General features: G+C 50.0%; 1 protein-coding gene across 2 annotated transcripts in view; it reads left to right on the top strand.

Moving 5' to 3' along the window:
* The window catches only part of Ptpn14 (protein tyrosine phosphatase, non-receptor type 14), a 171736-nt gene that overhangs the window by 143599 nt on the left and 14759 nt on the right, over nucleotides 1-13378 (top strand). For both annotated transcript variants that reach the window (XR_002820174.1, XM_004626869.2), the window contains 5 exons: nucleotides 218-361; nucleotides 1539-1757; nucleotides 4232-4360; nucleotides 6195-6429; nucleotides 10686-10849. Coding sequence is in view for 1 of the 2 variants with exons in the window: in XM_004626869.2 (XP_004626926.1) it covers nucleotides 218-361; nucleotides 1539-1757; nucleotides 4232-4360; nucleotides 6195-6429; nucleotides 10686-10849 (891 nt within the window). In the remaining variant the exon portion in view is untranslated. The remainder of the gene's footprint in view (nucleotides 1-217; nucleotides 362-1538; nucleotides 1758-4231; nucleotides 4361-6194; nucleotides 6430-10685; nucleotides 10850-13378) is intronic.

Genomic DNA, 13378 nt, shown 5'->3' with positions numbered 1-13378 from the left:
CATCTTTATCTGATGAGTGAATGAATTAATTACAAATAAAAACGCAGGAGTACAGCAAGTGCTGGCTTCCTCGGGCACCCGTGGGAAGAAAGCGGGAGCTTGCGACTGTTCCACTAGTAGCGGTGGCTGAGGAGTTGCAGATTTGGGGAGATCAAAACACATTCCAGCCTTCTGCTGGCATTGTAAACAATGAGAACATGTCTTTTCTTGCTGCAAGAATCTAGAGAAGCAGAAGATGGCAAGCCTGGAGGCACAGAAAAGACCGCTGATGTTGGCAGCGCTGAATGGCCTCTCGGTGGCCCGGGTCACAGGGCGGGACGATTGTCGCCATGATGCCACCCGAATCCCCATGGATGAGAGGGTAAGTGGCGGGCCTGTCTGATGTGTGATTTATTCTCGGTGGTCTCCGGGTCCCTCCCTCCCTCCCTCTCAGCCCAGAGCATGCCAGCCCTGTTTGAGGAGTGAGGTCTTCGGTTTGAGAGCACAGAGACCAGGTGTAACTGTACTTATTAAATCTACTCTTTCCAGCATCGGACGTTTCCTCCTGCCTTTTCAGATCGGAGCACCAGCACGTGGCCAGCAGACCAGCCATTCACAGCCTGGCTGAGTCCGGTCAGGTTCTTCCATTCTCTTGGTCTGTTTGCTGTTTTCGTAAGACCAAGAATGCTAAATTGCTTCTCCAGGCCTCTAGTTTTATGATTTTTGTCAAGAGCTAACCTTGCTTAGGAAGGGATTCTTTAGGGCCGGGGAGATAGCTCAGTTCAATATGCGATTACCTGGCAAGCACAAGCTCCTGAGTTCAATCCCTGGTACCTAAAAGAAAAAAAAAAAAAAAAGAATAGCGTAAAGTAACATATCCCTAAGTTCATTCATCATTTGAGAATGTCTTATCTGACAAGCTTCTTATTAACACACACAAAAAAATGTATATTGGGCCAGCCAAATAGCTCAGTGTATTAAAGCGCCTCAATCCCCAGGCCCTCCTTGCTGCCCCCGCCCCCAGGGCGTGCTGAGACAGCAATTGAGACTGGGCATGGTGGCTTACACCTGTAATCCCAGCTCTTGGGAGGCTGTAAACAGGCAGATCGCTATGAGTCCAGTCTAGTAGTGAGACCCTGAACACCCTGTAGACCCTTCCCTAAAATACACAAAAAATAAAAAGGAAGGGATTCTTTTATCCAGATGTTATAGATCCGTATTGTTTTAAAATGTATCTTGGTAAAGGCATCTGTGTACACAGAGGAAGGGTTAATGAGGGTAGGCAGTCTCTGGTCATTCTGGCTTTAAGTAGGCTTTAATAGTGAAGTATTGATCTTAAATTTCAGCTAAGTCACTTTGTTTGATTTATAGCGTGGTGGGTGATAAGGAAAATGACCATCAGACAAAACCTAGTGGTTGGGCCAACAATGAGAGCAGACCAACCCGTGTTGTACTCCTCTTCACGTCTATCTCTGTAAAATATCAGGGAAAACCTGGTTGTTCCGTTAGGGTCTTTGGGTGGGATGCTGCCAAGAGCCGAAGCCTCACTTCTGTTGCAGTTCAGAACCCTGAAGAAGAAGCTAGAAGAGGGGATGGTGTTCACAGAGTACGAGCAGATTCCAAAGAAAAAGGCCAACGGCATCTACAGCACGGCAGCCCTGCCGGAAAACGCAGAGCGCAGCCGGATCCGCGAGGTGGTGCCCTACGAGGAGAACCGCGTGGAGCTGATGCCAACCAAGGAGAACAACACCGGCTACATCAATGCCTCCCACATCAGGGTGAGTGGGGGCGCAGTAGGGGCTGCGGGGCTGCAGGGCCAGATCAAGAGCGGAGAGAGGCAGAACTGGTGAGGTGGTGCACGCCCATCACCCAGCCGCCCTGAAGGCTGAGGCAGGAGGATGCCAAGTTGGAGATGAGCCCGGGCAATATAGCCACTTAGACCCTACCACAAAATTTTAGAAAAATAGAAGGGCTCAAGGTACATAGCTCAGGAGTACACTTGCCAGACAGATGCAAAGCTCTTTGTTCAATGCCCAGATCTGCCTTTAAAAAAAAAACAAAAAAACAAAGGCTACAATTGTGCCTCCTGGTCTATCCTTGGCCCCCTGCGGGTGGGGGGTGCGCTTTTAAAGTCTCTTGCTTTGACATCTGTCATTTGTCCATGCAGATAATTCAGCTCAAAGCCTCAGGTCAGCTACTTCTGAAGTTTGTGCAGTGAGACCCTGTACCAAATACAGGGTCTTTCTATAATGAGTTATAGCCCTCTGGGGAGAAGGAGGATTGTCCCTCTCATGTAGTAATTAGTAAGGGAAGGAGACTTTGGAAGTCACGGGTGCCACGGTCACTGAGGTTTTTATTCTGCTGTAGCAGGAAAAGCTCCTTCCTTCTAGCGCACTAGAGCTCTGCATTTGAGGTATTACTCAGTTTCGTACAACGCTTAGAATTAATTTAACCATCGCTTCTCGGCCTTTTGGCTAAGATCAAGTGTAGAATTAATTTAACCATAAAGCGTACTTGATACTGAATCTTGCAGGACTCGCCACAGTAGTCAGTGAATTGGTGCTGTCGGGTTTTCGTAGTGTCTCAGGCCCTTCAGACCTTCATGCCTCTGTATTTCAGAGCTTAGCTAGATCCCAGCTAGCATCTGAAGTGGAGAAGCATAAAAATCAGCAAGTTATGTTGGAAGAATCATGAAAGAGCAACAAGTGTAGATCATGCTGGCAGTTTGCTCTTATTTTTTAAAAATGAGAGCCAAAACAATGAAAAAGTGAACCCCAGGAAACTCTTGGGTAAACGGAGGGTGAACTTGAGTTATTTAGCTTCTGAAACGAGGAGCAGAATCAGGATCTCAAAGATTGCGGGGTCGCAGCTGCTCCTCAACACAGTGCCTGTGAAATTGTACGGCACGGTATGCTGCTGGCCTCCTCCTTGAGCCAGATCTCTTCCACCGTTTTCCATCTGCTCCCTGGAAAAAGCTGTCAGTGTGCAAGCAGCGCCTGGCGGGTGCAGTTAAGCGCGGGGCCTCCCTTCCTGCTCGTTCTCTGAGGCCAGCGGCTTGTTGCGGGACTCAGCGTAGACGCCGCTGCATTTAGCAGACCACAGACTTGCAAGGGCTTGTCCTTGCATTTCTGGAATAGAGCTGTGTGTTTTGCCAATGTTTTCTCCCCTGGGTTCCTAGCAGCCGTTAACGCAGAGCAGAGATTTATTCGCTCTAGAGGTAGAGTCACATCTGTGAAATCTACCTCGGTAGCGCGGGTTGTTGAGTTTTTACTGCCGTTTTTAATTCACTCCTGTCAATACTTGGAATCTGCAGAGGCCCCAGGCAGCAGCATTCTCTGGAAGGATTTATGGCTCCCCTGTATGTTGGATGCCAGAGGCCTGATGTTTGAAATCACAATTCCACAGATAAACTGAACTCCTAGCCAGTGAATACAGGAGTGTTTCTCGTACCATACTTACAGAATGGATTTTTCCTGCTACTTCTGACCCAAACATGTCTTATGAAGAAACGATCACTGACATTAGTTTCGCTTCCATCAAAGTACTATAAAATAAGCAGGGGGAGAAAGATTCAAATAGCGATCACATGATTTTCCTAGAACTCTCCGGAGTTCTGCTTTACACAAGTGGGTAAGAAGAAGGCCTCTCAGCAAATCCAGGTGTAGGAGTGGAAGGAGAGCAGAAGGAACCCCACAAAGGCCACCTGTCCCCTTGTTAGTGTGACCTTCACACCTGGGGCTGTGCTTACTGTGTGTGGTCCTCACAGCTGGCATACACATGCACGCATTTTTAGTGTGCCCTAGTTTGCATCCTGCGAATAACAGATCAAAGTAGATAAGTTTAATATATTTTGATAGATTTGGGCTGGTGAGATGGCTCAGTGGTCTAAAGCACCTATTTAGAACAAGCTTAGCAAAGCGCAGGGACGCGGTTCAATCCCCCAGCACCACATGGCAGCCAGCCTCGCCCCCTGGTGGGCTGAGCTGGTCTCTCTCTCTCTCTCTCTCTCTCTCTCTCTCTCTCTCTCTCTCTCACACACACACACACACACACACAAATTAAAAAAAATAAAATATTTTGATAGATTTGAGTGGCAGAAAAAGGTATTTCCTTGAGAGAATGTGTCACTGCTGTCACTGACCCACTTGGCCCCAAGCATGCTACCCAAGTTCGAAGGTAGCCCCACAGGAGCAGGTCTGCACAGGACCCTCTTGGTCTTGGGGTTCCTTTGCCAATTCTCGCCCCGTTGCAGGTGGTGGTCGGAGGGGCCGAGTGGCACTACATTGCGACGCAGGGGCCCCTGCCACACACCTGCCATGACTTCTGGCAGATGGTGTGGGAGCAGGGGGTGAACGTGATCGCCATGGTAACTGCAGAGGAGGTAAGGGGCGCGCTGTACACTGCATCCTCTTTCTGGGCAGAGGTGGCCAGCATGGCCCTGGTCTGAGGGCTTTGCCGCCCACACTTCCCTCGCCACTCTGTCTCTGTAAATCCTGTCCCCCGGTCTGCATCTCCTTTCTAAGAATGTCCGTCCCCATGCCTAGATGATTTATTGCGGTGGCTTTTCGCCTTTGGTGGCCACATGACTCCTGCTATTTCTCTGGGTTGCATAATGATGAAAACAAAGCAACACAGAACCAAAAGCCACTGCACTGGAGCTCCAGCAGCACATGGTGGGGGCTGGCATCTCCCCCTTAGCCCTGGACTTGGAGAACCTGGGGGCGCTCTGAGCCCAGTGACATCCCTTTGTGAACCGGGCCCACATGTGGAGTGCTTATCAGCCCAGAGGGGACCAGAAGCCACTGCTTCCCGGAGCCGTATCTATTCTTTGAGAGGGGGAAGCAAAACAACGCTGTTTCTTCCCATGCCAAGCCAAACACGGGCTTTGTGCTGCAGCCGAGTGCTCCGAGCCTGCGCTGCCCGTCCAGCTCTGGGGTGGGAGGGGTGCTGCACTCTCCTCGTGTCACAGCCTCAGATTCTTTTCCAGCCACCTCCTTTTTGTTCCTTTCATGAAATGCCAGCTTCTGTTTTTGTAGTCAGGAACAGAGCAGCTTCGTGCATTTTTATGGAGACTCAAGATGTCACTGTAACCCTTTCCTCACTGCTGCTCGGGCCAGGGGCAGAGAGGGTGGGAGTGGGGTCCTGTTCTATTGTCGGGGCAGTTCAGAGGAGAGTGGCCCATTGGAAGATGGTGTGAAGAGGCCCCAGCTCTCCAAGGCCCCTTGACCTGGGCTGACCAGTGTGACCTGCTCACCAGCAGAGAGGACTCCCTTACAGTATCTAGACTGCACTTGTCACCTTATCAGGTGTGAGGGCTTCACCAGCTAAATGTCCTGCAGTCTGTGCCTACCTTGGGCCTGTGTGCTGAAAGACAGGCCTTCTCCTGTCCCCATGGAGCTTATGTCCTAGTGAGGGGACAGTACAACTTGAGGGATAAATTATGTTCAGGTGACGCTGAGTGCCACAGAGCACACCGGCCAGGCCATGGGAAGAGAACAGTGGGTTGGGTGTCCCTCCACGTGAGGGGGTGGTCAGGGACCTTAGGGGGTGGCCGCCTGTGAGCTGTGACATCTGCGACATGTGCCATGTCAGTACAGAGAGAGCCTGGCCATCTGCGGCGGGCAGCAGGGGCTCAGCCTTGCTCCATCCAGAGTGCTGGTGGGCATTCGGCCCAAGCCTGAGCCTTTTGGGAAACCTGCTTTGGGCTTCAAAGCAGGCCCTCCATCGAACCAGTGTGTGCCGCATGGTTACCAAAAAGCAGCCAGGGAAGCTCCTGGAAACAGCCCTGGGGCCTCGGACACTGTGCCCCCCTCCTCCACCTATCCTCAGCCTTCCTCTTTTCCCATCCCACTCGCGGCAGTGCTTTCAGAACTGCCTCAACTTGAAAACTAAACCTCCTGTAAATGATTGACCATGCATATCTTAAGAAAAGAAACAAGGAAGGGAGAAAGACTGGTGATGTTGGACTTGCAGGCTGAACTTTGTCACTGCCATTGTCTGGGAGTAAGACCCATACCCTCCGCGGGGGCTGAGACTGCTCCCACCTCCTTGCCCCATGCAGCTGCCCTGAGAGCCCTCCTGTTTCTTGAACGCAGCGGGCTTGTCTCCCTCTGCCCTTTGCACTTGCTTTTCTCGGAATGTCCCATTGTCCATCTCAGATCTTAAGATGAAGAAGGTAAGAGCTTCCCTGGCTTAATTTCCCATTTTGTTCTCAGGAAGGCGGACGAAACAAAAGCCACCGATACTGGCCCAAACTGGGTTCCAAGCACAGTTCAGCCACCTATGGCAAGTTCAAGGTCACCACGAAGTTCCGGACAGATTCAGGTTGCTATGCAACCACAGGCTTGAAGGTCAAGCACCTTTTGTCCGGACAGGAAAGGACAGTGTGGCATTTGCAGTACACAGATTGGCCGGATCACGGCTGCCCGGAGGACGCCCAAGGATTTTTGTGTAAGTTTTTTTCCTCCTATTTCCTTAAGAAGGGGATACTTTATCTTAAGTAGAAAAAAGATTTGTGACATTGAAGTATTCTATCCTTTCATTACAGTGTTGATCAGAGCAGAATACTAGATGTCCCTTATTATAGTCTGTTTGCCTTTTAGGCAAATGAGATAATTAGGCATTCATTAATCAGTAACTGTTGTGTTGAGTACTATGGTGGGGAGGTTTCGAATTGCATATTGTGGCTGTGTGTTGTCTTTTCCTGCTTTTCTTTCTTTCTTTTTTTTCAGATTTTAATTTGTTTTCTGTGTTGATGCTTGTACGTTACTTACGGTAGGTAGCCTTTTTCTCTAGTCACGAGACTTCCCTAGGAAATGTCTGTTGTTCAGAGATATCATGTAGGTGTGGCTGGCTCTTGGCTCCTATGTCTGTCCCAAGATCCTACGTCCCTGATTTATGAAGGGCGAGAAGCTGCTGTCTATTTGTCCCAGCCCCTGGTCCTTTAGTGCTGGACTATAGCGACAGTTGTGACCCCAGATGGTCACAGTGTTGTCACTCGGGTCGGATGATCAGGAAAGAAAGTATGAACCTGAACAACAACAGAAAAAGGAAAACAAAACAACAATAACAAAAAACCAGTGAATTCTCCAGTGCCTCAGTTCTGTGGGGTCCTGAGTCCAAATCTGTGGGGAATGGGCGAGTGGGATCGGTGCTGGGAAGGGCTGATCTTAGCCTCCCGGTTGGGGGCTGGGGCCAGAGCCTTCAGCCCATGACTTTCTGGGTGTCCCTCAACGCCCCACCGCAGGGAAGACCGTGCATGCTACGGTCTGCGTGAGCTTCGAAGATGTTACTTACTTCCGGTGAAATCAGTTGGGCACAAAAGCATAAATCTTGTGGGATTCCACCTCCACCAGGTAGGTAAAGTAGGCAGAGCACATGACAGAGAGCCGTGAAGTAGAATAAAGGCCACAGCACTGGGGTAGCGGAGATCGCCATGTGCTATTTCATGGGCACATCGTTTTTGTTTGGGATAATAAAAAAGTTCTAGAACTGGAGAGTGGTGTGTTTGCACAGCCCTATGTCTACACTTAAGGGCCCTGAATTGTACTCTTGAAAGTGGTTAGAATGTCAATCCTAGTTTTATGTATTTTCCCCAAAGTAGAAAACACCACAGAGAAGCGGACTAAAACTCACAGTTTCGTTGCGCCTGAAGGCCTGTGTCTACCTCACAAGCCCGAGTTCCCCACAGCGGTGGGCCTCCGCCTCCTCCCTTCATGAATGAAGATGCTTATGATTAATGAAATCAACTTGTAGGTTTTGAAACCAAACTGTGCTCAGCTGGCTAAGTCATTTGTTACGTATTTTTAGGGCATGATATTTTAGAAAGTAATTGACCAGAGTATGGGTGGTAGTTTATTTGCAAGGCCAGAACTCAGAGTAGGCCCCCACTGCGCGAGGCACTTCATTGATCCCGTACTAGGATGTAGAGATGCAGTTGAGGTCACTGTCTTGGCTCTTAAGCTGTTGACTGTCCCCTGGGAAGGGCAGACCAGTAACTGTGTCCTCGAGCTGCCCATCCTGGGAGGTGGCGACGTCAACCTGGATTCTTGTGGCCATGGGATACAGGGGTGAGTGGAAGAGAAGGAGGAAGAAGGAGATAATAGACTTCTAAGACCCCCAAATAACCAGCTTATAAGTTCCATCACAAAATTTTGGTACGTAGATCCACACTGATAAAGGGTTTTATTTGCCATTAAAACGATCATTCTTAGAAGCTGGATACCGAAAGTGAAGGACAGAAAGATGACCCATGAAAGGCTCTGCCTAGTGTGTAGCTCATGCTGGTCTGTCAATGCCCAGTAGCAGTCTGTCTTCTCTCCTCCTTTTCTTCTTCCTCCTCTTCTTCCTCCTCCTCCTCCTCCTCTCTCTCTACTCAAATGTCTCTTTTCTTTTTGTTCTAGCTCTAAGCTTCAGACAGCATTATAATTTGCTGAGATCAACCAGTCAGTTATGCGTAGACCTTTACAGAGACCTCCGCGGAACTTTCTTTCCTTACTGTTCTCATTTTTATTCCTTTCAGATACTCTTTTGCTAACTGACTTTTAAAAATTTTCTCCAAGAGGCAGAAAATAGAAAACCCTAGAAGATGATTGGTGTAATGGTTGGCAAACAGCCCTGGTGAAACATGGACTTCACAAGGTGGTTGGAAGGGTAGCCAGATCTTTTGCACCAGAGCCCATTTATAGAATGCCAATCTAAATTCCTGCAACATACAGAGACTATTTTCAAAGGATATAAATTGACTTGCTACGTTATTTCGTTAAACTCAAAACAAGGACAAAGGCATACAGGCCCTTAGAAGGGTTGACCTTCGATGCCGTGTAGGTTTTAAGGATTTTGCCAATATTTAAATGTATGTACCTGGATGCAAACACGTAAGACAAGTTGTCTCCCAGCTTCCGAAGACCTCACTGAGTTACGGCTTCAGGAACGTGGTGAGAGTGACTGGTAGAGGGAGCGTTCATTCCCACGCAGTGTCTCTGCATTTTATTAGAAACTCTACTGGATAAAGTACCATGTGTGCAAATGCCCGCATGTCTTTTTCCTCTTTACATTTAGCTCAGGAGAAGCCGTACGTCTTGTCAGTGAACCCTTGCTTAGGCACAAAACCCAGTTACTTGGTTCCTTGCCTCCCTTCTGGAGAAATTGCTAAGGGAGTCCTGCGCATAGGAGGCTCCGCCTTTTTCTTTCCATTAATCTCAGGGTGGTTTTGTTTTGTTTTTTTCTAGCTCATTGCATATTGCTACCAGTAGTACTACCACACTCAGTGTAACTCGTGTTAGTACTATTCTGCTAGTCATCATTATAAAACTAGTACTAGTTTGTCTCTTGGGTAAACTCCTTCAGATTACTTTGAAATTGGATAGGTTACAGAGAGAAATATTGGTACTTATTAATTGCATATAAATCAGTGCTTTTAAATTGTTAGGACGGACCAGGTGTGGTGGCACATACCTGTAATCCCAGCCCTCAGGAGCCTGAGGCAGGAGGATCCTTGAGAATTGGAAAAGAGCCTGGGCTACAAAGCGAGCTCACAGCCAGCCTGAGCTGCATAGTGAGACCCTGTTTCAAAAAGACAAATAAGGGCCGACCAAATAGCTCAGTGGACTAAAGCGCCTATAAGCAGGCTCAGGGGCCGGGGGTTTGATCCCAGGGCCTGCCATGCCAGCCCCACCCCCAGGGCACACTGAGCTGGCAGTTGACGCTGGGCGTGGTGGTGCTTGCCTGTAACCCCATCTCTTGGGAGGCTGTAACACACAGATTACTGGGAGTCTGATCTAGTAGTGAGACCCTGAACACCCTGCAGACCCTTCCCTAAAATAAAAAAAAAAAAAAAGAAAGAAAGAAAAATAAGTAAATTACTAGAATCGTTCATCGTCCTTTTTCTCTTTACCAGCTAGAGCATTTCTCCATGTTTACATTGTTCAGTTAGGCCAAGGTTTTCTGAGTATCAAGAACCTTTAAACCCATCTGTCCCTGGAGCTACTGCAGAAATCTAAATTACCAAGTGACTTTTTCTGATGTCTGGCCTCGCTGGTGATTACATTTGGGTACTCTCCCTTTTTCCACTGAGGCTGGCATTGCTGTCAGTTTCCTTTGGCTTCTGGTAGGAGTGGTGGGCAGACCCCCAGGGGCTGGGCAAGTGTTGGAACAGTAGGGGGCTCACAGCCCACCCCACCAGCCCCCTATTCACTCACCTAAGGGAGCCACTGCTGACAAGCACCCTCCTTAGAGTCTGTTTTAAAACCGAAAAATAAAGTCTTCACATATACTGGTTCTGCGCGTGGACAGGGACAGGGCAGGTGGTTGCTATTCTGCAGCAGAAATTGGCTCTGCCACCAGGGCGTTTGAAGGGGACCTCACTGCTACTCTTACAGGCATTGCTGTAAGTAATGTCTGGAATCATCTGCTCAGGGGACTTGGGGATTTGCAGAGGGGAAAACAGAATTTAATTTTTTAAAAAGAACTGTTTAATTTAAAGAACAAATTCTCCCTTGGACTAATTGACTCCCAGCTGGTCCTTTCTGGATCCAAGACTATATAGCAGGTAGCAGCCAAATAATTAATGTCTTGTAAGAACTGCAAATTGCTGTCACTTAGAAAGAACAGGAGAGACTCAGCACTGGTCCTGTGTCCCCCCCACCCCCACCCCAGTTGTGTGCAGAGCTGCGTAGCGGTGACAAGATAACACATTCTGTCCACAGCCTACCTGGAGGAGATCCAGTCTGTGCGTCGCCATACCAACAGCATGCTGGAAGGTGCCAAGAACCGGGCCCCTCCCATCGTGGTCCACTGCAGCGCTGGTGTGGGCAGGACTGGCGTGGTCATCCTGTCGGAGCTGATGATCTACTGCCTGGAGCACAACGAGGTGAGTCCACCCATCCCAAGGACTCCACCTCGAGGACAGGTCTGCCCATGGCCACAGCTTCACCCTTAGGTTTCATTTCCACACTCATGACCAGAGTTTTCTAGACCCTTGGTTCCTAGTGTGACCCTGACATTTCCAGCCTTCTTGGTGCTTGGCTTCTCACTACTCACAAAAATCTCCAAAACAGTGTAGCAGAAATGCTTAGAAAGCCCCATCCTGGGCTGCATCTCCTCCCCAGTGCAGACAGGCTGGCTGCTTTGGGTGAGATGTGCTGCACTGCGGGGTTCAGCCCATGTGGGAATGCATACTTTTGGGAAGTGTTTTCCATTCTTCAGGGTGGGGTTTCAATTGAAAGGAAGCCTTGCTCTTGTCCAGGTTGATGGGGTGGAGAGAGCAGGGCAGGCACTCCGTCCATCTAGGCATCTGCAGGTGCCCCAGCTCTACCCTGAGCTTGTGCTATGCTGGGTGGCACCCCCTGCCTGCCGCATGGTGAGGGCGTTGTGCTGAGAGACATAGACCCGGTCGGAGGCCAAAGGCCGGTCCTGCCTTCTGCTCCAGTGCCAGGCTTTGGTTCTGAGGTCTTGTTTCTGCAGTGCTGGAGATCAGAACCAGGAGTCTGCCGCCCTTGCAGGTGCCTGCCCCCACTTGTCCCAGTCCCAAGCCGTAAGGTCCTTAAAGGGCGTATGTGTTCCTGCTACCTGGCCCCCAGCTCTGTCATGTCTAGAAGCATGTGGTTCCTCCTTTACAGAGGAGGAAACTGAGGCAGTCATGTGACGCGCCTCATGCCCTGTGGCCCACGCATAGGCAGGGAGCAGTCTTCTAGCCCCTGGTCCTCAATGTCCTCCCGCCTGCATTGTGCAGCGCTCCCGCGAGGACATGGGGTGGTACGCAGAAACGCTGGTGGTGGTGTGGGGTACATGACGGTCTTCTAGTAGAGGATTCTCTGCATTAGTACGTGTGCTCAGTAAATACTCTCGGGGGTTCAGAAGACTAAACTTTACCCCAAGAAGTTTGTCATGTTGAAACTTTCAGGAAAAGAATAAATGCTAAGAGTAAACATATAGAAAGGGTTTTTAAACTCCCGCCTCGAAAGTTTAAATCTGGAAACTTTCAGTCTACTTGGAGCTACAAAGGAGAGGTAGGTGGTATCGCCCGCTGTAGCCTCGTGTTTAATAAAGCAAAACAAAGCCAAAGAACTCCCCCAAAGCTTGTAAATAAGGAAAATGCTCACTATGGAAATGGTTGACATTGCAGAGCAGAAATGTCCCTCAGGTTTGCCCCTTGGCCTCACCTAGGACTTCTTGAGCATCAGCTGATGTGTGCGGTGTCCCTGGTACAGCAAGCAGTGAGCCTCGGGTCCAGGTCACCGGAGGGCTTGACAGACCAGGAAGAGGCTGCACCTGTGCCGCCCCAGCTCACACTGGCTGGGCCTGAGGCCTGGGGAGGAAGGGGCCTCGCCTCACCATCCCCCTCTGTCTTTTCTTCCCCTGGCACCACTTCCCGCACCAGCGTGCCCCCCTTCCCTGCCCACACTTCCTCTGCCCTCTACTCTGGACCCATAGCAATTTAAGAGGCTGTCTTGTCTGACCTGCATGGTGGTTCTGTTCTGAGGCGGGGGCACAGCTCCGTGGGGCAGTGGTGCAGGTCCCTGCTGGCCAGCTGTGACAGGCGCTCAGGACGCACGCAGCACACACGGAAGCCACCCAGGGGCGGGATGGGGGTCCGGGCCAGCAGCGCCTCCCTGCGGCCGGGCGAAGGCTGCAAGGGGTGAAGTGCCCTCCGTGCCGGGCGCATGCCAGAGCAGCCTCTGCTGGGTGTGATTGTCCAGCAGGGACTTCCGTTCCCATTCCTGTGCAGAGATAGCCGCATGACTCATAGTTCAAGCTTCCTCTCCGCAGCACAGAGCCAGCCCTATCGGTCCCATTTCCCACGTTTGCTGTCGGAAGGTGGTGAGCAGGAAAACCCTGTGCTTTGTTATGATGCCCTATCACGCCTGGCCGGCCAGATCCCAGGCCCTGTTGGAGGCAGATTGGAAGATGTTTAGTTTGTTTTTGAAACAGATTTTTTGTGATAAATGAGTGTGACATTCTGTGCCGCATTTCTCTCCCCGATATATTTTTTCTTATTTCCACAGCTGATTTTAGGGTGGATCACATGATTTTAAAACAATACTATGTTTAATATTTTTAAAGAGATCAGTTGCAGTAAAAGCTACACTACCATCAGGCCCCCTTTAGCGCTGATCCCATGGTCCTGCTGCTTTCTGAAGCAGCTCTGCGAGTCCTCTTTCCTGAGTGTCTTCATTTGTGCTGTCGGGGGCCTGCCTCGGTGTCTTGGATCGATTCAGAGTGTTCAGCGCTCATTTCCGCTTCGGGAACGAGCCAGGAGGCACACAGTGCCTGCGCTGAGAACCAGGCGCGGGGGGACATGGCGTGGTGCTTTTACCTGACAGAACTCACCGTGCACACTTCGAGTGGATTCTGGACAGCAAGGCTGGGGACTTGGGACACTTGTCCTGCTGGCCGTCCA

The sequence above is a fragment of the Octodon degus genome, unplaced genomic scaffold (assembly GCF_000260255.1).
Source record: "Octodon degus isolate 3935 unplaced genomic scaffold, OctDeg1.0 scaffold00017, whole genome shotgun sequence".
Classification (NCBI taxonomy): Eukaryota; Metazoa; Chordata; class Mammalia; order Rodentia; family Octodontidae; genus Octodon; species Octodon degus.
Note: the sequence above shows the minus strand (reverse complement) of the source record. Positions and strands in the feature narration are given on the sequence as shown.